A 27050-nucleotide genomic window follows, 5' to 3' on the forward strand; every position below is an offset into this window, starting at 1 on the left:
CCAGGACGTTGATGAAACCCTTTGACCACTAGATACACTTTATATTTAGTAACAAATCCATTTGGGTTCCACTTAATTCGAAAGACCCACTTATACTCGATGATATTTTATATGAGATGAAAGGGTATAAGGGTCCATATAGAATTATGGAGGAGGGCATCATATTCTTCACATATGAATTTATAAGATTTTTGGACTTAAGTAAATGTGGTAGTCGGTCCAAGGGAGAGGAGGAGGGGCGAGAGGCGGGAGAGGGCGCTAGTCTTCAAGAAGCGATGAAACCGCTCATCGATTCGGGAGGACAAGGGCAGAGAACTCCGACGGTGAAGTTGTCAGTGGTGTGGGCCAGCAACTTCTCCTACATCTACCAATTCAACAACGTGAATGACCTCCTCTTCAACTTGAGGACCAAGAGGCTCAACAACATCTTCTGCTGGGGCACGCAGATGGTCGACTCGATGGCCATCGGCTAGGTGCTGGACTTCAGCTTCAGGAGCTGACGAACGAGGGCAGAAATGCTGGTGTAGAGCAGTAGTGGGGGAAGACAGCTATCGTTCGCCAAGGAAGTGCCAGAGTCACCGTAGGGAAGAAGGTGACTGCAGAGGAGAGAAGGTTCTCAGCGTCGGCTTGGTGGAACAGGAGGAGGTGCACCGAGGCAGAGGAGAGAGGGTTCTAAACGTCAGCTTAGTGGAACAGGAGGAGGATACCTGGGCAATAGCAATGGCTGCGAGATCAAGGAGAAGACCTAGGGGCAGGTAATGCACGAGAGCCGAGGGAAGAGGGGTGCATCAAGCAGGTTCGGCAACGTGTGCGAAACGCAGGGAAGATGGGAGTGCATTGTGTAATAGAGGAGATCAAAGTTGCTGTCACCGATAAAATGCAAGAGAGGCTCTAATACCATGAAAGAATGAAATGAAGTGTTAGAGCTAGCCTTAGGAAATTTACCAAAGGGTAATTTGATAACCCAAAAAAGATAATAAAGTAGAAAAAATAAAAACGACAAGAACACCAGATTTACGTGGTTCGGTCAATTGACTTACATCCACGGACGAAGGAGGAGCAAATCACTACTATAAAAGAAGGACTATTACAAATACCTTAGGAAGATGTTCCTAGGCCATAAAACATGAAACAATTAAACAAGAAAAGCCTAAAGCAAACAATTAGGTTTTCTTGTGGTGCATTTGACTTCAAAGCCCAAGCCCTTATTTATAGTTTAAACAAGAGATACCAAACTTGATTTTTCTGATGTGGGACTATATGGGACTTGCCAAACTAATAAATCTCCACCTTGGCATGTCCCAGCATTAACAATTAACAAAACTTGCTCCACCTTATTCACAAAAGTCCCAATGGGCAATCATCAACAATGAACATCAACCAAGTCCAAGCACTGCTTGAACTTGCAAACCGGAAGAGGCTTCGTAAGCATATCAGTTGGATTGTCTTTCGTATGAATTTTCTGAACAAGGATTTTTCCCACAGTAATGGTATCCCGAATAAAATAAAACTTTACATCAATGTGTTTAGTCCTTTCATGATACATCTGGTCTTTCATAATTCACCGAACAAACCTCTTAACCATAAGACTTCTTTGATCGCCTCTATCACTGCCATATATTCTGCCTCTGTAGTAGATAAAGCCACGACTGATTGTAAAGAAGCTTTCCAACTAACTACACAACCGCCAATGTAAAAAACATAACTTGTCAAAGATCTTCGTTTATCAAAATCCGCAGCATAATCAGAGTCGACGAAACTAACCAAAGTATCATGACTTTTCCCAAACTCTAAACAAGCATCTGAAGTCCATTACAAGTATATGAGAATCCACTTCACAACCTGCCAATGTGTTTTACTTGGGCGAGACATATATCTGCTAACCACACTGACTGCTTGTGAAATATCTGGACGAGTACAAACCATTGCATATATAATATTGCCGATGGCACTAGTGTTGAATCTCGTATTTTGATGATGAAACCAATTGATAATTATGTTTATGTTTAACTGTATTTTGAGTGATGCAGGTCTACTCAATCAGGATTAGACAATTAAGGCAGGAGGAATTGACGTTGCGCTGGAGGAGATCACGTTAGGATATTGGATGGCAGAAGGCTTCGGACGTCGGGCATCGGGCCAAGAGCGGAATTGCGCCAAGGATATCGGCATTGCGGAGGTCAACCGCTAATTGGGCAACAAGCCCAAGAGAGGACGATGCGCCGAAGAATCGGACGAAGCACCAACCAATGACGTGCCGGGCAACAGAATGTCAATTCGCTTTATAATAATTGTCTAGATCAGAGTAGAGTTTTTGCTTGTGTGTGCAGGATTAACTACGATAACGACGAAGACATAAAGCAAAACAAAGTGTCGGAGTCAAGCACGAAGGATTCATTACGAGTTCGAGAGTTCGACGGAAGTCCGAAGGTTCGTCGGGAATGCTGCCGGAACTAGCCAAGAATGAGTAGGGAGCTTGCCGAAGGGTTTTTCGGAAGCTCACCGGAAGGTTCATTGGAAGTTCGCGGAGCTCGCCGAGAAAGATCGGAGCTTGCCGAAGAAGCTCATCGGAACTCGCCAAGATCAAATCGTGAAGTCTAGGAGCTTGCCGGGAGTCCGCAGAATGGTTTCCGAGAGTTTATCGGAAGACCGCCGGAAGTTCGCCGGAAGAAGTCTTGACTTACGAACTTTGTAATAGCTTAGAAAATGTCTTTAAATTCGTAGTTAGCACATTAATTAGGGTTAGAATTAGGTGTTAATCCTATAACCCAAGTAGGGGCCAATTGGGCCCGAGTTCGGACTGGTTTGGGCCAAGTTTGGAGCCCAACCAGTGAGCTGATTTGGCCTAGGCGGTGGCACCGCCCAGCACCCGAGAGCTGGGTGGTGACACCTCCTGGGCTGGGCGGAGCACCCGAGCGCTGGGCGGTGGCACCGCCACCATCAGGAACATAAGAGAATTCAAATTTTTGGAGCCCAAATTTGAATCCTCTTGAGGCCTATAAATACCCCTCAAGTCTCAGCTGAGAAGACAACTTTTTGAGCAGCAAGTGATTGAGAGAAAAGTCTTAGAAGAGTCTTTGCCTTTCTTGTTTTCAATTTGCTAGTGTTCACCTCCTTCTTTCTTGCTGAAAATCTGTAAGAGAGTGAACCGCTTGTAAAAGTTGTAAGAGGGGTATTTACCCTTCCCTTTCAAGAGATTTGCTAGTGGAAGGTGGGAGCCTCATCGAAGAGGGGCCTCGCAAGTGGATGTAGGTCACTTGACCGAACCACTTTAAAAACGGCGTAATCTCTAGTTTGCATTTCATTACTGCTATTTACATTACTGCAAACCCTCTTACTTGCTTTATTTCCTCATTACATTTACTGCACAACTTTGCGAATACACTTTCAAGTTAAGCACTTCCGATTCCGATTTTTATCGTACGAAAGATTTATCGAAACCAACGTTTTAAGCCCCTACACTAATTCACCCCCCCCCCTCTTAGTGCCGCTCCGATCCTAACAATTGGTATCAGAGCCACATTTTTCTACCTTGGTTTAACACCCAAATAGAAATGGCTCTTTACGGCTTTCAAGAGGGTCACTCTCTCATTTGTCCTCCCTTTTTCAATGGGACGGACTACACTTATTGAAAAACTCGAATGAGAGTTTTCTTACTTTCTTTGGATTTGAATTTATGGCATATAGTCAAAAATAGATTTGAAATGTCTCTCTTCCAATGAACCATTGGAATGATTTGGAGAAGAAGATGTTTTCTTTAAACGCAAAGGCTATGAATGCCTTATTTTGCGCTTTGGACAAAAATGAGTTCAATCGGGTTTCTTTGTGTGAAACGGCTTTCGACATATGGCACACTCTTGAAATCACACACGAAGGCACTTCTAGAGTCAAAGATTCAAAAATTAATATTTTAATGAATGATTTCGAGCTTTTTCGAATGAAGCAGAGCGAAACCATTGTTGACATGTACACCCGTTTTACGGATGTCGTCAATGGTTTACAAGCTCTTGGCAAATGTTTCTCGAATTTTGAACTTGTTAGTAAAGTTTTACGATCACTTTCTAAAGCTTGGGAATCAAAAGTAACGGCAATACAAGAAACAAAAGATTTAAATAGTTTTCCACTTGAAGAACTTATCGGCTCATTGATGACATATGAAATGGTGCACAATGCACATGATGAACACAATCAACACTTGAACCACCTTCCAAAGAATAGGAAGGATTTGGAACTCCGGACAAATGAATACCACTTGAGCGATGACTCAAGTGATGAGGACAATGATGAACTTGAATTTCGAACACTAAATCTTAATAAGTTTATTAAACAAAAATCTAAAATAAACAATGAACTTGAACGGAGGAAGAGGCCAAAGAAGAGGAACGCAACCGAGGATGAATCAAGAACTTCCAAAGGTGAAACGGCGAATTGGGTTTTGACGAGCTTTGACTACAAGGTAAGTAACTCAACTCTCTTGAATTATTTTGAAATTACTTGATGTTTTCCATGATGTATTTTCTCTTTTCTTTTGAATAATTATTTTTCTTGAAAATTGTATATTTTATGTTAATAGAATAAAATGTTAGATTTAAATAATCATATATATGTGCTTGAGAAGCAAGAATGTGTATTTTGATGATTTCCATATTAACCTTCAATGATAATGCATGGTTTTTATATGGAAGGCTTGATGATTTTTTTTTAAACCTTGTCTTTGGTTTTCAAACATGATGTATGTTTTTGACATAAGAACAAAACTTGAGCATGCTAATATAAAGTCAATCACATAAATTAAAACTAAAGAAGTTTTAGTTATGTATAAGAATCATTCAAAATTATGTTCAATGAAACCATTGCATAATGATGTAATGAAAATATTAAACATTTTGAAACCATGTTTTAGTGTCATGCATAATGATCATGCTTAATAAATTTCGAAATTATGCATATGAATCTTGTGATTTATGGATTATTGATTTTTACCATAATGAAAGTGCCTTATTAATCTTTGTTGTAATAAATCTTACACTTCCGGTTTTAAACATTATACATGTTTTTATTTGGTATAAGTGAAATAAAATCATATGAATTGAAACAACTAAAAAGAGGAAAATATTTTTTCCTTGAAAAATTATTTTTCTCTATCCTATTGATCTTGATGTTTATTATGATAAATCTATGTATACCATTTTGAATCTCTTGAAAGTAATGTTGATATTTTGATGATTTTGATGATTTAAATTTGAAATGAGTTTTATCAAAATCTTGATATTGATTTCTTGGAATAACATGAGATTACCTTTGATAATCATTTTGATTCATGGAATTTTGGATTCATGACTTGGTCTTACATTTGTTTATGAGATGGTTGAAATCTTTGTAAGTTTGAATTCTTCCCTTCTCCTTTCAATTTATGCATGTTATATGTTAAAGATTTAAAACCATGTTTTGGTATCATGCATATCTAAGAAATATTGATGTGACAAATTGAATAAGTTGAAAATGAATGATGATTTTTCTCTTGAATATAACTTGTGATATTTTTTATATAAATCATCATTTTGATTTCTCGACATTCGATACATGAGATTTTATTATAAATCAAAATTTCTCATTAATCGATCTTCTACGATTTTACTTGATATTCTCTTGAGAGGAGATTTTCTAAATGAATCATGATTTTTCCTTGTGAGTTCTTGGAGTTATTACTTGATTTTTCTTTTAAAACAAGATCTCTTCTTTGTACTCCTATGATTTTTCTTGATATTTTATTTAAAGAAGATATTTACTATATGAATCATGTCTTTTGGTATTCAAATGATTTTATCCTTCATGACATGATTTCTTTGTATTTATGGCTTGCATGGCTTGAAATGTTTTGGTATAATGCATGCAATGATGAAATATTCATAAAGTTAAAATGATGTATGCAATACTTATGATAATGATGTACATGATGTATTTATTGCATATGATGTGTATCATGAATGCTTTAAATGATGAATGTTTGGTATCATGATCAACATGTTGATAAATGCTTAAAAATTTTAATGTTTGAGTATCATGTATGATATGCTTATTAATGATGATTGATTTATTTTTCGGTATCGTGTATGAAAAATAAGGTTATTGAAATTATGTATGTTTTAATTTGAATATATAATGATGCACAAATAAGAATGATACTTACCTTTGTCATAATATGAAAATTGATATAAGGGTCTTCCCTTCTTTTTGACAATGACAAAGGTGGAGCAAGAATTTCTAGCGTGGACATCATGAAAAGAGGCAAACTAACTAGCTTGCACAATTCAAGATGAAAACAAAAATTGTACTTCTCAAAAGAGAAGATGCAAATGTAATATTTGCCAAATTGTTTGCTTGCCTCATGTAAAACATTATCTCTTGCTAGTTTGGAATTTTTGCTAGCTTGTATGTTGCAAAACTTATCACTTTTTCAAACATTTTGCTAGCTTACACTTTGCAAAGAAAGCAAAAATGACACTTCTAGAAGAAAGAACTTGTTATTTTGAACATCACAAGCTTGCCTATCTTAAGAAACAAAAATTGCAAAAGTGCTATCTTGCCTATCTCAAGAAGCAAAACTTGCAACTTGCACATTGCAATAGGAAGCAAGAATTATGAGCTTACACAAGAAAGCTATCTTGCATTTGCTTTCGAAATTTTTGCTAGCTTGTATATTGTGAAACTTACATATCGTAAAAATTGCTAGCTTGTAGTCTAAAGAGAAGCAAAAAGTTGCTATCTCAAAGAAGCAAATGTGCTATCTTGCCTATCTTAAGAGGCAAAAATGCTAACTTGCACATCTAGCAAAACTTGAAAAATTTGCATATTTCAAGAAGCAAGAGTTGCTTTCTTGAACATCTCAAATATTGCTAGCTTGCATGATGTAGAACTTGCTATCTTGAACATTACCAAAAGTGCTATCTTGTATGCTGTAAAACTTGCATATCTAAAACTTGATAGCTTGAATGTCCTAAGCATGATGCATTACTTGCTAAATTTTCTAGCTTCAAAACTGCATAATGATAAACTTATATTACAAACACAAAGAATAGTTGTACTTCTCCTTTTTGTTGATGACAAAGGGGGAGAAGTATGTTGATGACATGATATGCATAAGTCTATGCATGAGTTCATAATGACGTGTTGCAAGTATTCATGATGAATATTGCAATGACTTGAATTCAGTTTGAATTCAAGGTTCTATCAATATGGCATATTGATAGGGGGAGTTTGTTTAAACTCCGGGAGTCAAGTTTAACTCCGTCATCAATTGGTTGTCATCATAAAAAAGGGGGAGATTGTTGAATCTCGTATTTTGATGATGAAACCAATTGATAATTATGTTTATGTTTAACTGTATTTTGAGTGATGCAGGTCTACTCGATCAGGATTAGACAATTAAGGCAGGAGGAATTGACGTTGCGCCGGAGGAGATCACGTTAGGATATTGGATGGCAGAAGGCTTCGGACGTCGGGCATCGGGCCAAGAGCAGAATTGCGCCAAGGATATCGGCGTTGCGGAGGTCAACCGCTGATTGGGCAACAAGCCGCAAGAGAGGACGATGCGCCGAAGAATCGGACGAAGCGCCAACCAATGACGTGCCGGGCAACAGAATGTCAATTCGCTTTATAATAATTGTCTTATCGGAGTAGAGTTTTTGCTTGTGTGTGCAGGATTAACTACGATAACGACGAAGACATAAAGCAAAACAAAGTGTCGGAGTCAAGCACGAAGGATTCATTGCGAGTTCGAGAGTTCGACGGAAGTCCGAAGGTTCGTCGGGAATGCTGCCGGAACTAGCCAAGAATGAGTAGGGAGCTTGCCGAAGGGTTTTTTGGAAGCTCGCCGGAAGGTTCGTTGGAAGTTCGCGGAGCTCGCCGAGAAAGATCGGAGCTTGCCGAAGAAGCTCATCGGAACTCACCAAGATCAAATCGTGAAGTCTAGGAGCTTGCTGGGAGTCCGCAAAATGGTTTCCGAGAGTTTATTGGAAGACCGCCGGAAGTTCGTCGAAAGCTCGCCGGAAGAAGTCTTGACTTATGAACTTTGTAATAGCTTAGAAAATGTCTTTAAATTCGTAGTTAGCACGTTAATTAGGGTTAGAATTAGGTGTTAATCCTATAACCTAAGTAGGGGCCAATTGGGCCCGAGTTCGGACTGGTTTGGGCCAAGTTTGGAGCCCAACCAGTGAGCTGATTTGGCCTAGGCGGTGGCACCGCCCAGCACCCGAGAGCTGGGCGGTGACACCTCCTAGGCTGGGCGGTGGCACCGCCAGCATCGGGAACATAAGAGAATTCAAATTTTTGGAGCCCAAATTTGAATCCTCTTGAGGCCTATAAATACCCCTTAAGTCTCAGCTGAGAAGACAACTTTTTGAGCAGCAAGTGATTGAGAGAAAAGTCTTAGAAGAGTCTTTGCCTTTCTTGTTTTCAATTTGCTAGTGTTCACCTCCTTCTTTCTTGCTGAAAATCTGTAAGAGAGTGAACCGCTTGTAAAAGTTGTAAGAGGGGTATTTACCCTTCCCTTTCAAGAGATTTGCTAGTGGAAGGTGGGAGCCTCATCGAAGAGGGGCCTCGCAAGTGGATGTAGGTCACTTGACCGAACCACTTTAAAAACGGTGTAATCTCTAGTTTGCATTTCATTACTGCTATTTACATTACTGCAAACCCTCTTACTTGCTTTATTTCCTCATTACATTTACTACACAACTTTGCGAATACACTTTCAAGTTAAGCACTTCCGATTCCGATTTTTATCGTACGAAAGATTTGTCGAAACCAATGTTTTAAGCCCCTGCACTAATTCACCCCCCTCTCTTAGTGTCGCTCCGATCCTAACAACTAGAATATGGAACTTGCACCATATATTCTTCCTCTTCAACTAACTATGGTGACTGAGCAGTAAATAGTCGAAAATGACTAGCAAGAAGAGTACTTACTGGTTTAGCGTTTTTCATACCAAACCTCTCCAAGACTTTCTTGAGGTAATTTTTCTGGGTTAGAAATAATTTTCCAACTCCTCATTCTCTTTTGATCTCCATGCCAAGAATTTTCTTAGCTGCTCCCAAATCTTTCATTTCAAATTCACTACTCAGTTGCATTTTCAAAGTGTAAATTTCTAACAAATTCTTAGCTGCAATAAGCATGTCATTAACATAAAGCAACAAATATACAAAAGCATCATCAGTTAACTTTCGGAAGTAGACACAACTATCATACATGCTCCTCGTGTAACTATGACCCAATATAAAAGAATCAAACCTCTTATACCACTGTCTTGGAGACTATTTCAATTCGTACAAGGATTTCTTTAACAAACAAACATGGTCTTCCTTACCGTCAACTTCAAATCCATGAGGTTGCTCCATGTAAATTTGTTCTTCAAGTTCATCATGTAAGAAAACTGTCTTGACATCAAGTTGCTCTAATTCCAAATCATACATGGCAACTAAAGCAAACAAAGCACAAATAGAGCTATGTTTAACAACAGTGAAAATACGTCATTAAAATCAACACCATGTACCTGACTATAGCCTTTTGCAACCAATCATGCTTTGTACCTTGCATCTTCAACCCTTGGAATGCCTTCCTTCCTTTTGAAGGTCCATTTGCATACAACAATTTTCTTACCCAAAGGCGGCTTCACAAGATCCCAAGTTCTATTCCGATGAAGAGATTCAATTTCTTCATTCATCGCAATCAACCACTTAGTGGAATTATCACAAGAAACTGCATCTGAATAGGTAGTAGGCTCATCAACTTCACTTGTTTCTTCTGCAATAGATAAAGCATATGCAACCAAATTTGCATATATTTGTGGTGGTCGAATATCTCTCCGTGGTCTATCCTTGGCTATGGAATATTGCTCTTCCTCTATATTATCTTTGTTAGTAGACTCGGGACCATCTATTGGCATTCTTTGAGTAGAAGAGTTCGACTTAAAAGAATCTGAACTACCAATCTCAAGCTCCACCTATTCACTATCATTTGTACTACTAGTAGATTCCTCTTTGGAAGATAACATAGACAATTCATCAAAAGTAACATCTCTACTGATTATAAATTTTGGGGATTTGGGATCAGAACATCATAATTTGTATCCTTTTACTCCATAAGCATACCCAAGAAAAATATACTTTTTTGCTCGAGGCTCTAATTTTCCTTCATTTACATGCATGTATGCTGGACACCCAAAAAATTTTAAATCAGAGTAATCAGCAGGAGTACCTGACCAAACTTCCTCCGGAGTTTTAAAGTTAAGTGCTACAGAAGGAGCGCGGTTGACAACGTAACAGGTCATATTAATCACCTCTGCCCAAAAGTCTTTTGTCAACCTTACATTTGAGATCATACACCTTGCTCTCTCCAAGAGTATTTTGTTCATACGTTCGGCCACACCATTTTGCTGAGGCGTTATCTTAGCAGTGCGATGCTAAACAATTCCTTTATTTTTGCAAAATTCATCAAAGTCACCTTCACAAAATTCCATGCCATTATCTGTTTGAAGCCGCTTAATCTGTTTACCTATTTGCTTCTCAATCAAAGCCTTCCATTATTTAAAGGTTAAAAAAACATCATTTTTATGCTTTAGAAAATAAACCCAAATTTTCCTAGAATAATCGTCAATGAAAGTTAACATATACCTAGCACCACCCTTAGACTGAACACGAGCTGGACCCCAAAGGTCTGAATGAATATAGTCAAGAGTACCATTTGTTTTGTGAACTGCCGGAGAATTGAAGCTGACTCTTTTCTGCTTTCCAAAAATGTAGTGTTCACAAAAATCCAATGGCCGAGTACTCTGTCCGTAAAAAAGATCCCTTTTATTCAATGTGCTCAAACATTTTTCACTCATATGACCCAAACGCATATGCCATAATTTGGTGATGTCAGAATCAGACAATGATGATGACGAAACTGCAACTGAGCCTATGATAGTAGTTCCCTGCAAAATATACAAGCTACCAGACCTACAAGCTTTCATAACAACAAGAGCACTTATAGAAACTTTCATAACTCCACCTTCAACTGCGTATTTACACCCAAGAGCCTCTAGGTTGCCTAAAGAGATAAGATTCTTTTTTAAATCAAGAACATGTCTAACATTAATGAGTGTCCTCACAATACCATCATATATTTTAATTCGGATTGTGCCTCTACCAACAATATCACATGAGGCATTATTACCCATCAAAACAATTCCACCATTATAAGATTCATATGCGGAAAATAAATCTCTATTAAGACACATGTCATAAGAACAATCGGAATCTAAAATCCATTCATTTTTAGACCTCGTCCTGTCATCAGTAGCAAAGAAAATATTTCCAACATTCTCATCAGCTGCTACACTAGCTTCAGCGGACTCAGTAGTTTTCTCAACAATTTTTCCCTTTTATTTTAATTTATTTTTTAATTTAAAGCAAGCAACCTTAATGTGCCCCATTTTATGATAATATCTGCACTCCAAATTTTTATGTTTGGATTTAGATCTACTTCCGTCAAATTTTTTTTTATCCGTTCTACCCCTGACAATCAGACCTTCAGCCTGATTCCCTCTACTTTCGCCAGTAATATCCCTGTCTATCTGCTCCTTAGATTTTAGTGCAGATTTAATTTGCTGATACGAAATTATTTCTTTTCCATAAATCATAGTATCACGGAAATACTTAAAGGATTGAGAAAGATAACACAAAAGTAATAGGGCCTTATCCTCGTCATCAATTTTCGCATCTATATTCTCGAAATCTATAACTAAGGAATCAAATTTATCAAGATGTGAGAGTATAGATGTACCTTCAGTCATCTGAAGCATATACAAACTCTGCTTCAAGTAGAGACAATTCGCTACTGTCCTCTTCATATATAAGGCTTTAAGTTTGTCCTACATGCTCTTAGCCGTAGTCTCCGTAGCTACCTCCCGTAAAACCTCGTCAGAGAGATTTAGAATAATGCTTGATCAGGCCTTCTTATCCATACTCATAAGATCTTCCCTTGATGTACCATTTGGAATGTTCTCAGCTCCCTGTAGTGCCAAATCAACTCCGTCTTGAACCAGAATGGCCTCCATCTTGAGTTGCCACATGCCGAAGTTGACATTCCTATCGAATTTCTCGACAACGATCTTTGTTATTGTCATCGTTGCCAAAAGATCCTGAAACCAGGCTCTGATACCAATTTGTTAGAGCTAGCCCCAGAAAATTTACCAAAGGGTAATTTAGCAACCCAAAAAAGATAATAAAGCAGAAAAAATAAAAGCGATAAGAATACCATATTTATATGGTTAGATCAATTGACCAACATCTACAGATGAAGGAGGAGCAATGCCATAATTTCCACCATAAATGCGTCCGCGGTTTTGTGGTATCGAAAATATCGCTCCGCGCGCGAGATCCAACCGGGTCTCCTTCTTCCCATCTAGGGAAGTCCACCCTCATGCGTGGATAGTAGGGATAGGTCATAAAGCCTCCCCTCTCTTGGATGTCATCTCTTCGGTTAGAGATCTCTCCTTGATGTGATTTCTTTGAGCTCGGTGGTTGGCCTAAACTAAGTTCGGTAAAGAGAGTCTGAATCTTATCTTCCATTTGTGTCTTGAAGGCTTCGAATTTAGCATTGATTGCCTCCTCAGATGTCATAGTATATACTTCCAAATCTGTAATGTTAAGATTCCTCTTTTGTTGTCGGGTTAAAGGCATATATTGGTTGAGAGAAGTGGTGGCCGAAAGGGTTGGTGGATTGGTGGATATGGGCTGCGGTTTATGCTTGTTTTGTAGTTGTTTTGGGTGTGGTTTGAGGGTATGGTTTGGTGGAGTTTAAGAGCTATGATGGTAGTGGATGAAGGTTAGGGAAAAAAAGTTTTTAGATATGTGTTAGATGGCAACAAAGGTTTGATAGAAATCGAGAGAAGTTGCTACAGATAGGTATTGTCTTGTAAGAGCATAATTATCGTCGAAGAAACACCGGTTTCTCGACAAAATTTTCAACAAAAACCAAGAGATTTGAGGAAAAAATTTGACAGCAAAATCTCAGTTTAGATAACAGCAATAATGACACATTTAATCAAGAAAATTTTGACTTATCAAATTAACATGAAGATATGGTGCTTTCTATTTATACACGGGAGGAAGGATTTTCCTCGGTAAGATTTGCTTGTGCAATTGGAAAATTTTAGCTGTTGTTAATTATGTCATAATTTCTACGTCACTGCTCCAATAACACATCCATCTTCCAGTATAAATCCAGAATAAATTAAAAGGTGAGAAGTTCTGTTAGCATTATGTCTATTTCTTTTGCTTTTATGCATGCCATGGAGAAGGCTAAGGAATGGATGAGTTTTGAAGATTGTCTGAGTTCTTCAGACTCGTTCAATCAATGCAGGAGTGCTAGGAAAATGTCATTGCTCCAAGTCGTCAGCATGGACGAGTTGGGGAAGAATTGCATGATGAAGGATTCTATTTCAAGAACAGCATTGATCCTGACTTCTTCTGAGAAATTGAGAGCAGTTTCAGTACCAACTACAACAAGAAGTTGTGACATTTTCTCCACTTGAAATGTACAAAAAACAGTAGAAAGCAGTCTCCAACTCTGATGAATGGATTCACTGCAAAACTCCTACTTGTGATTTTGAAATCACTCTTCTCAAGTAGTTCAAAGATCTCTGATAGCTGAGAAATCCCATGAACCAGAACTCAAACTCATCCACAGTCACTATCTGGATGTACTTTTGGTTAGGCTTCTGTGAGTTCTCACACAGGCTGGCTCTTCTCACCCTTCCTACTGGGATCAAAACCTGTGGGAAGCGATTGAACTCAGTTAGGTGTCAGAAACATTCTACACACTGATCAACAAGTTTGATTCCCAAGAAGAAGTACCTTGTAAGGAACTCTGACCAAATTTCCTCTGGGAGAAGTAACTCTGATCGATCTATCACTGCGGAAGGCGATCTTGTGAGTTGAAATGAAGAGCAGCCCTGCTATGGGACCAGCTGTGGTTGACAGATAGCACTGGAATGCCTGCAGCAGCTTTTCTCCTCTTTCAACTGAGAAATTTTTTCTGAAAACTCTTTCGACACCTCCAGCTCGAAGGATCTTTGCACCCAAGCTCAATTTTCCCTTCACAGTCTCTGAGATTTTGGGCCCTAAACTCACTGCACTTCCAAAAAAATCACAAGGCTTCTTGCTTAGTTGCTAATGTTTGGCAACAATATTTGCCATGGAGGGAAGCTGTAAGCTTATTGTGCCGTGAGCTTACCATGATCTTTGATGCCTTTCAGATAGCCGTCCGCTTTTTTGCTGAACTTTCTCATCCAATCAACAGGTGCATCCGCTTCTGCATTCCAAAACGATTCTGTGAGCTCCTAGAAGTCATCGAGAATAACAAGTAACTTCACATGAGAAAGATGGTATTACTTTGTTTGTACTGGGAGGACTCGTACGAGGTGGGTTGAAGGCACAGTCTCTTGAGCTCCGTGACGACTGCAGACTTTCCACACATTTCGGCTGCATATCTGATCGACTGGACAGGAACGCCTACAGCTTGAGCACGGCTTGTGTTCTTCATGTTGAACCGAGGCACAGCTACCGCTTCCACTCTCCGGGAGAAAGGTCGGGGAGAGTCTATGCTCCAAGAGACCGGTGTGGAGGCCTTTTATAAGGCGAAGCAACCGCTGATACTGTCACCCCAACCATACTGCACAATGCGTGAAGCAGAATCAGCATGGAATCATCAGCCACAAAGGCATCCTCGTGAATCCAGAAAAGAAAAGGAAAAGTCGATCGACAGTTCATCATCAGCCACCAGAAACTATAAAGAAAAGTAAAAGAAAGCCCCCCAAAGCCTTCTTTTGCTGCCTTAACCGAGTGAGCAAGTTCCGAGATAACATATCATACTGGGGCATGCCATGTGCTTCGATCGAATCAAGGCAACTCCACTCTCATCTCTTTCCCCAAAAACTATCTGAAATCATCCTGTGAAGCTCCACGACATCATGCAGCATGTCTGACACGGTTGTGACTCAGCAGCTTATTACGTAGAAGCTTTTCAGTGATAGCCTACGTTCATGCTTCTTTGCTTGATCGGGGAGAAATATATAACAGTACACGAAGAGAATGAGACGGAAAGCTATCGAGGCAACCTTCCGATGGAAGGAAAGTGATTGGGATCACATCAATGGAGACAAAAAAAACGCAAAGATCAGATGCATTGTGAGACCCACCAAATGTTTCTCCAGATTCGGCCTTGACTTTTGACTGTGAGACCAGCTTTTCCCCCAGCCATTCCCACTTGCAGGTGGAAGGCAATCTTAAAGGCCTTCCACTTGAACTTGTCTCTCTCGAACTAGGAGATGCGCAGCGTAGATAAGATCTGCTGGGGCCACATTCAAGACCCAAGTCTGAAGCATTGAGATGTGCAGGTAACTGCTTATTTCTGCAGGAGAAAACGCAAAACAACATGAATCCATGAATCCCTTACTATTTAGACCCAAAGCAACAGTTAAAACGACATCCAGTTCTAAGACTGCAACATCATCGGAAAAGGATGTAACCGCAGCCATCGGTTTCCATGAGCCGATGATGAGATTGCACGAGGAAAAGTGGTCCTTCCTTCCATCTTTCCACCGGGATAGAATTGGTGGCCATGTTCGCTGGGGTCGCCTGCCGTGTGCCACATGAGGTGCACCTACTGCTAAAATGAGAGTACCACCCACCTTATATACCAACACCATGAGGGCCACCTGATGATGGCTGAGGAGGTTGCTCCAGGGGCTTCCCCTGTACTTGAAACGAATGAAGTACTTCTTTGGGCGGCTTGCAACCTGTAGAAGATGCGTCGATAGGAATTGCAGACTTTAAGGTTCTGGTGAGGAGGCCCATTTAGGTTGCAAAAGACTTCACCCACAAAGGTATTTCCATCAACACTAACAACAGTACTGTCGATGAAATTGGTTTTATTGATTACAGCACTGCAAGCTTGCACTTCTGGACGAGTACAGTGCTCGGAAGAACCTGACGACAAGGTAGTAATCAATCTCTTAATATTTTCTCCGGAGAGGGTTCAAGAAAATCGAAGAACAAGGAAGTTTGACTCGATTATAATTTTCTCGCATCCATAAAAATGAGACTTCACTCACAAAATAGTTGTTTTTCATCCCATATGTGTTTCATCACCAGGAAAAGAATACCAAGATCTATGTGGAATGTTGCGACATCCAATATGTTCCTCAAAGATCGTCTTATGACCGGAAATCCTTTTATCGCAAGAAGGCAACATCCAAGCAGGCAGTTGGTGGAATACATCACGTTTAGATCCATGCACTCATCGCAGAGAAGCCATAATCTCCATGATGTTACGTCGCGTTTACTGAGTTCAGATCCATGCAAGTTCTGACATCTGCACGTGAAATTGATGTTCCTTTCCCTCGTTTAGATCCGTGCGAGGACCCGATGTGCGGCTCGGATGCGCCCTAGATCTCTCCTGCATGCCCTCGAAGACTGGCAGGCGACTGGAGAAGCACAAGAACAAGTGAATCCAACCATGGGGAACGGATAGTATGACTGAAAAGCCTGGTGAGCTATTGATTCACGACAGTGGTATGATACTGCTTGACCAGCGGACGTCCGCTCGCCATGCGTGCATGGACCAGACGATGCCATCGATCCTTGCTGGTAGTTGAATTGAGATTTGACGAAAGGTGTTTTCCTTGATGCATCATGAACAGTCATGTCATTCTTTTTAAGGATGTTGATCTGTCATGGGCTTCAATCGGAACTTTGATGGTAAATGTTACGATATTTTAGCATCAGAAAGAAGAACAGAAACAACAGGTTCGAGTATTTGATGAATCGTAAAGCCACAGCAGAATAAGATCAAGACCATCAATACAATCGACGATCATCGCCATATGACCTTGAATCTGCAACTCCGATGAACTCTGCTTGATTCCGATCCACAGATCAAAGCTCCAACTTTCAAGTGCATCGTTAAACCCGATCCACTGATTTCAGCTTTTACATCAACAAGCATGATCATGCCAAAAATCCTTTATATATCCAGGATGTTTGGAGTGCTGTGATATGATTTCTTGATCATCTCAACCAGAAGTAGGCAGACAGACGCCAGAAGCAAGCTTCTTACAGTTAAATAATCAAAATAATATGCTATATAGATCTCGTAAAAAGTTTCAAATACGTAATGAGAGCTTCAAGCATGAAGCTGTTTATTTTATATGATGAGCAAAAAAGAGAGAGTATAACTCGGAAACATTACCATAGCTTCAACCTAAATCTGCAGCTGCTGGATCGAACGCTGATGTCGTCGGTGGTAGTCAAACTATCCACCACCACACTGCATCTCACGTTGAACGTCACCTTCCACAGCGTCAGCTTGTCAAGCTTCACCCTCACCGGCACGTCGCCTCGGAAGGTTAATGGTAATACCCCTTCCAGTTGCTGCTGCTGCAGTTCCGCGAGCAACTCGCTCCCTACTTGTGTTCCTCCGGTGAGGAAAACATGCAGCACCGTCGTGTTCCTGTGGCCCTGGTAGAACACCGGAAAGCTCCCGGTGCAGAGCCTCTCGTCGGCGTACCACAAGCTCAGTTCACTCCCCTCCTCGTAGTATATCCCGATCTTCCTGTTCGGGTTCGTTGCCGTCACCGCCACGTCGAACACGGCACCGACGGTTATATCGTCGTCGTTGACACCGAATCTGGAGACCCTGAGGTGGTCCACCGAGTACTTGGGCAACCTTAGGCGGAACACGACGTACGCGACACCGGCGGCGGCGGCGATCAGCACGATGAGGATGATGACTGCGAGAAGAGTCCAGCACAGACACCTGCTGCAGCGGCTCCTCCTCTTCGGCGGTCTCAGACGGGCGGTACCTCCAGGAGTCGACGGCGACACCGACGCGCCGCTCTTCTCCGATACTGTGAAGCTGGAGGGAGAAATATGCATGTCCACCGTATGGATTCTAAGTTGCTCCGCCATGTCTCAGCCTTGATGTGTTTGGCTACCACTGTACAACAGTTTGCCAATGAGACGAGACTCCACGCGCATTCAACGTTAGACTTTGGGTAACAAAATTGATTGAGGTTAGTAGATTATTTAGAGACTTTGGTCACAAACATCTTTCCACATACAACATTCATAGCAATAAAATAAGTCCGCGAGATCTGAAGAGAGTCAATATTACATAATATTATCTTTAAATATTTAAAGAAATTATTTCTATATAATCTTATGTAAATTAAAAATATTTTCATGTCTACAAAGAGGAAATATATCGTCATGTCATAATAATTAAATTAAATTAATCTATGGAATCATCAATAATAGCATAATTTTATGAAATTCAATGGATTAATGTCTAAACAAAATTAAGTGGACAATAAAATTTATATATTGAAATTTTCAGAAATTACAATAACTGAAAAGAAAATAAAACGAAAGAAGGTAAAGTGGCCTACCTCTTTATCTTCGATAAGATGATCTCTCCTCGTTGTTCTCCGGTAGATAGACGACACTCGATGAGGAACCGAAAAGAATTGTTTGTGGCCTTTAAATAGGAGGTGAAGGAGAACTCTCAAAAAGGTAATAAATAAAATTTGTTTCGGATTTAATTATTCACTAATCAATCTAATATCTCACCAATCATGTCTACCCAAAATTTGAGTCACCGAGTAGGAAATAAATTAGATCGAATAAGAGCAAACCCTAGTTTCGAATTTTGGGAAAGGGAAAAATATCTCATTGATTATAGGAACTTTACATTTGGTGAGCGTGATGGACTACTCTTTCAGGTTTGGAGTAAGATTATAGGATTCTTTTCTTGGCAAGCTTCTTTTGCTACTTGACTGGGTGTTGTGGGCGGAATAGAATAGGGTAGCTTCCATGATAATGTCACCTGGCACTGATATTGAAGTGTCTGTCTGTATAAAGCTGATGATAACTCTTGTTTGATTTTGATTGGTGTGATGGGGTGAAAATTTTATGATGTGGGGGAAACTTTGGTGCAAATGAAAAATTCTGTCAAAAATAGGTTTTATTGTTCGAAGAATATTTATTTATATGTGAGATGAAGATTGAAAAGAAGGTTAAGATGATTCCTATATTTGATATAAATTGATTCTAGTTTCTTAGTTAAATTGGTATTGATTCTAATTGGAATTGGTCCACAACATATATTGAGTTTGATTGATATCCAAGCCAAGGTTTAAAGATAAACCCAAATCATAGTTTGAGTCATACATGAATAAAGATAAATTTTAGGAAAAAGAATAACAACTTAACAAGCCAAAAAGTTTTATCATTACATGTATTGTATTTGATCTACAACTTGACAAGGATAAACTTTTGTGTATATATTAGGTTTGAATCATAACATAATAAGCTTAACATCTTAGGCTTAACCTTTTAGGTATATTAGAATCAGCATCGATTCTAATATACAGCTCTTAATTTCATGAATTCTGCACTCAAAGACGGTGTGTCAGTACCATTCATCCAAGTTAGCATTGATTTAATTATTTAAAGCCCTCATGCACTGGCATCGGCAGCATTTGCCATTCGGAAAAAGTGCAAAGACCAAAGAATGGACAAGACTTGGGTACTATAGCAAAGAAAGCATTTGCAAGTGATCACCAAAATTGTAATGGTTTATGGCATCATCTTGAACTATTGTGCTCTTCAGGTCTTGCGATTTGGATAGGAGCAGCAGGAACTCGATTCCACCACTCCTTGATCCTCCTCACCAACTTCTCACTGCTCTCTCTCCTCACTGGCATCTTTCTTGTGTATACCTCCAGAAGCACCAGAGTGAGGATGTGGCCGAAAGGCACCAGGGTGAATCCTACTGCCACAATGACCATGGCAATAGCAACTTTCTGGGTTGTCTGAATGCAAATTCTTCAAGTTAAAAGGCCAAAGTAATTTTATCTGTGGTCTATTTTATAAATAAATACATCCAATAGCAGGTAAAATGAGTTGAAAGTGAAAATTATTTGAAAGACAAACCTTTGGAAATGCTGCTAAAAGAAGAGCTCTTAGCTTGAGAAGGGAAATGGTTCCTGTCCGAACATTTGTTTGAAGCTGAGAAACACCTTCTTGTAACATCAATAACAGCTCAACAGGGTTCCGATTAGGAGGAGGTGTAACTTGGAATACTTGAATTGGTTTTCCACCGCTATGGTGCTTATGCCAGAACATGTAAACAGCAGCAGATAAGAAAAAGCATGGCAAGATGTACCTGACCCAACCCCTGACATTATAGATCCAGAAGCGCCAGTTAAGGAAACACAAGTATAAGAAAACAGAAAGTAATGCTGTTTGGGACTGCAATTATAGAAATACATTGATGCAACATATTTAATGAACTGAATGAAGTTGAAATATACTTGTTTCAACTTAAAGCCAAGAACAATTATGAGATTTAACAAGACGGCAGGGGGTACCAGTACCAAGTGCAGCAAGGGTGGATATAAAACCAAGAAATCAGAAAGAAAAACAACTACCCAAAATTCACATTTCTAGATATTAATTACCAAGGTAAATATATGATCCACATAAACCTAGTCAATGCTTCATTACTGATTAAGTATAATATTTTATAGTAACAGGATAACTATTTTTCTCCACAATTTTTTCCTGTCCTCAGTGAAATCCTAATGTAGGAAAATGCATGGAATTTATCATATAATATCTACAGGAGTTGAATTCTTCAATTGTGTCTACATGAAGATACAGTAAGTTTTTTCAGGAATGAAGCAATACCTGTAAAGGATATACAGAATCAAAAACAAAAAGACTCTTGATTTAAAAGGATCTTCCCATGCAGCTAAAAGATGGAGTAGTTTGCCAATTTCAAATAAAGGAAAAAGTAGATCCTGCAACAGAAGAAGATCATACACAACTTTAACTTGTTACAACCATATTCCATATGATATAAGTCACTACGACACTTTAAATTGAAGGCCATAAGATTTCCAGCTTTGTCAGTATATCTAGCACAAATTTCAGAAAGACAAACACAGACGGATATAAGTGATGACCCCACTAAAGTAAAATTGACCACGGCAGACAGTAACTCTCAGGGTCATAATTTAACATTTTTCACAAGAGAAAAGAGAGATGTATTCTCCAGAAAGGACACCTACCAGTAGTCCCAACCTGTTAGTTTTGCAGAAGTGGATTTCCTTCCAAGGCACAAAATATTCTAAAAATTCATTTTTGGAATAAATTGAACCAAGGGTGCTACCATCAATTTTGTCTTCTGATATGATGAAATGTTGCAGATCTAAGACCCTAAATCGTTGAACATTCACTGAGAGAGTCCAAAAAGGTTGGAGCAGTTTATACTCCTAGAAAAGAATATCAATGACACACATGCTCCGGCAATTAAATAGGCATTTTAATAATTTTCTTCTGCTGTCACGTCTCAACAAACTAACTTGAAAGTGTCTAGTAATATCTTTTATAACGAGAGGTTGAAGAACATTTGTATGTACCATGAGAGATCTGCTGAAGGATAAATGGCCACTAGATACCAAGATTAAATAGCAACAAAAAAAAAAAGCCTGATATAACTAAGGTAGCCAAAGTGGAAAGCTGATGCAAGAAGTTCCACGAAAGCCACAGAGTAGTCTTGAAGGAAAAAAAGAAAACATTTTGTAATGAGTAATAAATTGTTTTTCACCATGAAAAATTAAACGCCCAAGCAGTAAAAAAATGATACTTGCATGTTAACAGTCAAGAGTCTAAATATGGTCCATATACAGGATTTTTTGTCCCTATGGTCACCTGCAAGGTTCCAAATAGCTTCATTGTAGAATTTTTAAGTTGAAGGCCAAATTACTACTAAAGTTTAACTCACCTGAAGCATTCTCTTAAGACCTACATATTTGGAGTGCAGAAGCAAATACACTCTTTCTAAGACCTATATGAGAAAATTTAGTGGGAAGAAAATAAACAGGAGCTTTTGTCTGAGTAAATTTTCCAACAACTAAAATGAGATAAAACAGAGAAAACTTTGTATTATATAGCAGCATACCTTAATTGCAGCTAAATTTGTGTCTATATCCTCCACTTTGACCTGATATAATGTTGCACGTGCTTCTTCAAGTCTGCCAGAGTAACGAACTGATTCTCTAATGGCCAATTGTAGTGGACTTGTCTCACCAACATGGATATTACCAACCAAAACACCATTTTCTTCAGGATTATCTTCCTTCTTTAGTAACAAAAAGCCCATTCTTGTAAGTGTATATAATGAATCTGATAAAGGACCTGTTAATTGCTTTTCATAAGATGCAGTGACAAGGCCATCATGGTTTTGAAATCTGATCCGCATGAGCTCCAAGTGATTATATAGAGCTTCCAAAATCTTGTCACCTTTTGGAAGCTTTTCAGCCAAGTTAAAAGGAAGTATGCTCTTAAAATGTGAGGGCATGCCATGAAAAGCTTCTTTCACAGCACGAGATCTAAAGATACCTAGAGCTGCCTTAGAAAGAGATTCTGCCCTTTGAAACCTTTTTAGTTTGTACTTCCTTATGAATTTATTGGCACGCAGGACTTCCTGAATGATTGCAAACCAGTAGTCTCTGTGGGAATGACCACTATACTCAAAGACAATGGGCTCGACTCTGCAAACAAATGAATCATATAGCAAACCAAGATCTATCAGTTATCAAGAAGCTATCCTCTGTTCCAATTAGATGAGGCCATAATTAAATTTGGCACTTGTTCACTTACACAGAATCCGACTTGCATATAATGGCGTTATCAAAGAAGCGAGCACCCCATGGCCCAGTTAACTCACAATTTACCACCTGCTTCAAGTCCTTGGTCAAGTCATATCTGGACGTACCAATGCCTGATGCTTCAAAATATAGGGCATGGCTGGTGAGTGTCAGCCTTCCTGCCATTAAAAACATCCTTCTGAAGCTTCTATGCTGATAAACATTTAACCTGCAGAAAAACAGATTACCGGGAGAAAGATGCTTAACCAGGCCTTGTGGATATTCTGGTGTGCTGCAGAATAGACTTAGCATCAACTTCTAAGATAATTTCTCCATCAGCAAGGCTAAAATTGAAACTCTGTGGTCGTCCATATATATGCTTCATTGATTTCAGAACCCTATAATATACACATTCCGTAAGTGTAATGTCATCAAGCCAAAAGATATGGCATCATAGTCAAATATATTCTGGAGAAATTTATCTGTTTCCAATGCAGCAGTCCGTGATCAAAAGTCGTAAATCCAGATTACAAACGTTACAATGCTTGCTAAACCAGTGGATAATAGCAACCTTATCATCTTAAAAAAGATTAATTACAAGAAAATGTCATCAAAATCTATACTCCGAAATGGAATTTGATCATGATAATTCATAACTTCAGTATAATCCATAAAACATTTAGTAGCACAAACCAAAAACTTACATAAATTTTTATTGACCTAGAAAATGATCATGTAACAAAATATCATGACATGGCTATTCTTAGTAGTCAAACCCTTTTCCTATAATGCCTCATCAAAAAATAACATGTGGCATTTGGGGTCAGCTACTTGGATATTTTCCATTCATTTAGTTCTATCAAGAGTCAAATAATATAAAGGTTTCTTATGTCTTACCCTACCTCCACCTGTCATCACATAAAGACCATAGTTGATTCAACTTGTCTAACCAGTGCACCTACAACTCACGTTTGGAAAAATATCATTTAGAATGGTTTTATACCATCAGAACTGTGTTACTAGATTTATTGACAGTGACAATGGTTATATTATGCTCGCTTCATGATAAGAATCTGCCCTTTTAATCGGAGTCAAATATTCCTAACTGATCGCAAATGTAAAAGAAAATAACAACAACCTGAACATTTCCTTGTATAGTGACCCAGAATCAACATGCAAAATAGTTGCAGTATCACCGTGACCCGGTATCAACTCTCATCACATTTCCTTGTTTTATTATGCTATCCACAATGAAGCATATATATACTCCTGGTAATTTTCTCCCCCTTTTTATGTTTACAGTAGTCTATGTCTGTCATAACTAGCGATAGTAGCGAACCTATTACTCATATTGCCACAGTTTTCGCAGTCGTAGCATCTTGGAACAGAGCTATAGAAATCCAAGACTCCATGGCTTAATCGTTCCCTCATTGTCAAGATGCTTGCTTTCTCTCAATCATGTGTTTGTCTACAAGTATGAACATGTGTGCATGTTTGTGTGTGAAATGGTCTATCAGATAACTAATGCAACATTCAGATTGTAGACATGTGAACAATCAGCAAGTAAGACAGCAAAATTATGATTATGAAACAGTAGCTAGAATTGATGAGTTATATCTCATGTTAATCAGCTTAAGTTACTGAATCATGAAGAAAGAACTCCTATTGAAGTTCCTCTGACAAACAAGTAATCAACAAAATTCTCAGGAGAAATAAAAAATAAAAAGATATCAGATGGCATACTTGTAGAGTCTTTTGAGGTACTTGTCATATATCAGAAAGTGGAGTCGGCCACCTGAAGAGCTAGTAAGTGCATCAAAGAGATTGTGCACAGTGATTGGATCTGCTACTAAAGCACAAGCAGAAACTATTCGGGCAAAAGCTTCCAGTCCAACAGTCTTCTTGCCATCAATCTGATGCAGGAGACAAAAATAAAGACTGATTTAAATTCATGTCAAAAGCAGAATATGAAAAATGATCTGACATGATAGTCAAAGTTATTAAAAAAAGAAGAGGATGACTTAAAGAAAAATGACAAACCTGACTAGCCAATCTCGTCACACTTGCATAAAATAATGACCCCTCGTCGTCATTATCAACTTCTGGACAGTTAGAGAAACCATTTTCCTATTACAATTATCAAAATGACAATTAAATACTGCAGAAAGTTGGAGATCTCAACCACCAGATACCGACAAAGGAACAATCAGGATCAATATACCGAACATTAAGCGATAAAAACAAAGGAAAAATGACAGAAGAAAAGTAAAGATTAGATGCATAAAGAGTTCTTTCTCCTTTTCTACTTATATGCATAAATACTTATTCTTTTACTTTTTTTTTTGTAACTATATTCGTAAGAGTGATCCAGTAGAAGGTTACTGTGATAGTGTTGCTAAGTGACTTGTACTTGAAAAATCAAAGTAAAATATAGTACCAGAAAGCCATGTCATAAATTTGAGAGGGTTTTGTAAATACGCTGCTGTAAAAGTGGATAAGTGTCTCACATCGAGTAGGAATTCAGTCTCCGTATCAGGTGCTTCCCATGCAAGCATCATGTCAAAAGTTAATAGGGAAAAACCCTTATCAGCCAGATGATCTGGCCGCTGAGTTTCCACACGAAGAGCCTTGTGAGCACAGTACTCCACTAGGTTCCTAGCATAAGACGTTGGTTGATTCGAATGATCAGGTAGCTCATCTTCAAAAGACTGCTGCAGCTGCTCCACTGACAGGAGAAGAATCCTGAAACGCGAATGCCCATCAATTATCCCTTTCTCTTTTCCACAAGCCACAAAAAATATCACTACCTTAACGTGGTGACCAACTATGAACAACAACAGAGCAGGCTCTTTGTATAACATGAAACAACTCAAAGCTAAGCCAAAATTTCTGCCCTCCCTGTAAAAGTTTTGTTCCCAAAATACACCTCCCTACCCTGCACAATCTTCTTCCCGCTACGGAAACAGCTCGGAACCGATCCAATATCTACATTGGTCAAGGGAAGCCTTCAACAAAGACCAACAGCAACTCAACAAAATTGCATCATTGCATCTCAAGGGATCCAAAGGCAAAACTTTTTACCCTCCCTGTAGAAGTTTTGTTCCCAAAATACACCCCCCCTGCCCTACATAGACCAATATATCTACTACATTGGTCAAGGGAAGCCCATTATAAAGATCAGCTGCGACTCGATAAAATTGCATCAAGATGGTCGCTGAAGTGAATACATTTTCCCCCAAACAAAGGAGGGATACAGAATGGCAAGAGATGATCGAGAAGAAGAAAAGAAAGGCGAGAGATCAACCTGGAGCACCGACGGATGACCAAACTGGCGACGGAGGAGAGGTTGGGGATGGGACTAGAAGCGGCGAGGTCGCCCTCCATCTCCGCCTCCTCTTCCTTCTTGTCGCCGCCGCCGAGAAGAACGAGTTCAAGAATCCCCATTTCGCACGGTCGTCTCGTTCATTCCCCGGCGATTCTTCTCCGGCCTCCGGATGTGAGTTGCTGCAGCGACCGTTGCTTCCTCCACGAAAGGCGGTTTCTTTTTTATCTCTCTCCCCTCCTGTAACGATGGAAGGAGCGAACGAGCAGGAGGAATCCCCGCCATTACCACCATCTGCACCTCCGAACAAGCGACAACTTCGCGGATCGCGCAGATGCTCGACGAGCCATCCGAATTATTATTATTATTATTATTATCATTATTATTATTATTATTATTATTATTATTATTATTTAATAATTAAATAACAACAAGATATAAAATTAATTAATTATTTATTTAAGTATTTTAATTTAACTCAAACGCTGTTTTTTCCACTTTCTCAATTGCCCCCAATTTCGTTGGGTCGGTTTGTGTCATAGACCTTTCTAATAAATGACTTTTTAGGGAAATAAACTATTGAATAGTCGATAAGCACTTGCTGCTTACTAATGATTACTTTCAAACACTTGTAATTCAATAAGTATGAAGCGTCACAAAATAATATTATTTTTTATTATGCCATATAATAGGTATACAGGCCACATAAACTTAATTGGATATGAGTGATGCAGCAATATTTTTAATGGTAATTATCGAAAGGATGGCTCCAATAGGAAGCGTGTTGGAATGGAATGGTAGCTGATGTACTGAATCACGTGCGTCGAACTTTTACGTGTCAGGAGGCAGTGCGCAGAGGAACCACGAGTCACGTGCACAACTGTGTACCGTGGGCGTACGTGTTTGGTGTGTTCGTTAGTCGCGTGAGATCAACGATAAGTCGCCGCATGGTCTCACGACAGGGCTCATCCAACG

The 27050-nt window shown here is 39.1% G+C and overlaps 3 protein-coding genes across 3 annotated transcripts; all 3 read right to left on the reverse strand.

The window, feature by feature from the left end:
* Positions 1 to 13351: 13351 nt before the first annotated feature.
* Positions 13352 to 14651, reverse strand: LOC103971422 (GEM-like protein 4). Its single transcript, XM_009385442.3, has 4 exons — positions 14433 to 14651; positions 14275 to 14352; positions 13896 to 14170; positions 13352 to 13813 (listed from the first exon to the last, which is right to left on the reverse strand). Exons 1-4 carry the CDS (start codon positions 14581 to 14583, stop codon positions 13622 to 13624), a joined length of 696 nt encoding a protein of 231 aa, XP_009383717.1. The 5' UTR covers positions 14584 to 14651; the 3' UTR covers positions 13352 to 13621.
* A 2508-nt stretch (positions 14652 to 17159) lies between these two features.
* Positions 17160 to 18567, reverse strand: LOC135612473 (NDR1/HIN1-like protein 6). The gene is made up of 2 exons (XM_065108816.1): positions 18488 to 18567; positions 17160 to 18036 (listed from the first exon to the last, which is right to left on the reverse strand). Exon 2 carries the CDS (start codon positions 18006 to 18008, stop codon positions 17286 to 17288), a length of 723 nt encoding a protein of 240 aa, XP_064964888.1. The 5' UTR covers positions 18009 to 18036; positions 18488 to 18567; the 3' UTR covers positions 17160 to 17285.
* Positions 18568 to 19455: 888 nt separating this feature from the next.
* On the reverse strand, positions 19456 to 26473 carry LOC135597610 (uncharacterized). Its single transcript, XM_065090808.1, has 10 exons — positions 26058 to 26473; positions 25261 to 25495; positions 24794 to 24880; positions 24497 to 24666; positions 23021 to 23151; positions 22767 to 22932; positions 22066 to 22657; positions 20790 to 20902; positions 20034 to 20277; positions 19456 to 19912 (listed from the first exon to the last, which is right to left on the reverse strand). The coding sequence occupies exons 1-10, from the start codon at positions 26195 to 26197 to the stop codon at positions 19685 to 19687; spliced, it is 2106 nt and encodes a 701-aa protein (XP_064946880.1). The 5' UTR covers positions 26198 to 26473; the 3' UTR covers positions 19456 to 19684.
* Between the last annotated feature and the right edge of the window lie 577 nt (positions 26474 to 27050).

The sequence above is a fragment of the Musa acuminata genome, chromosome BXJ1-2 (genome assembly GCF_036884655.1).
Source record: "Musa acuminata AAA Group cultivar baxijiao chromosome BXJ1-2, Cavendish_Baxijiao_AAA, whole genome shotgun sequence".
NCBI lineage: Eukaryota > Viridiplantae > Streptophyta > Magnoliopsida > Zingiberales > Musaceae > Musa > Musa acuminata.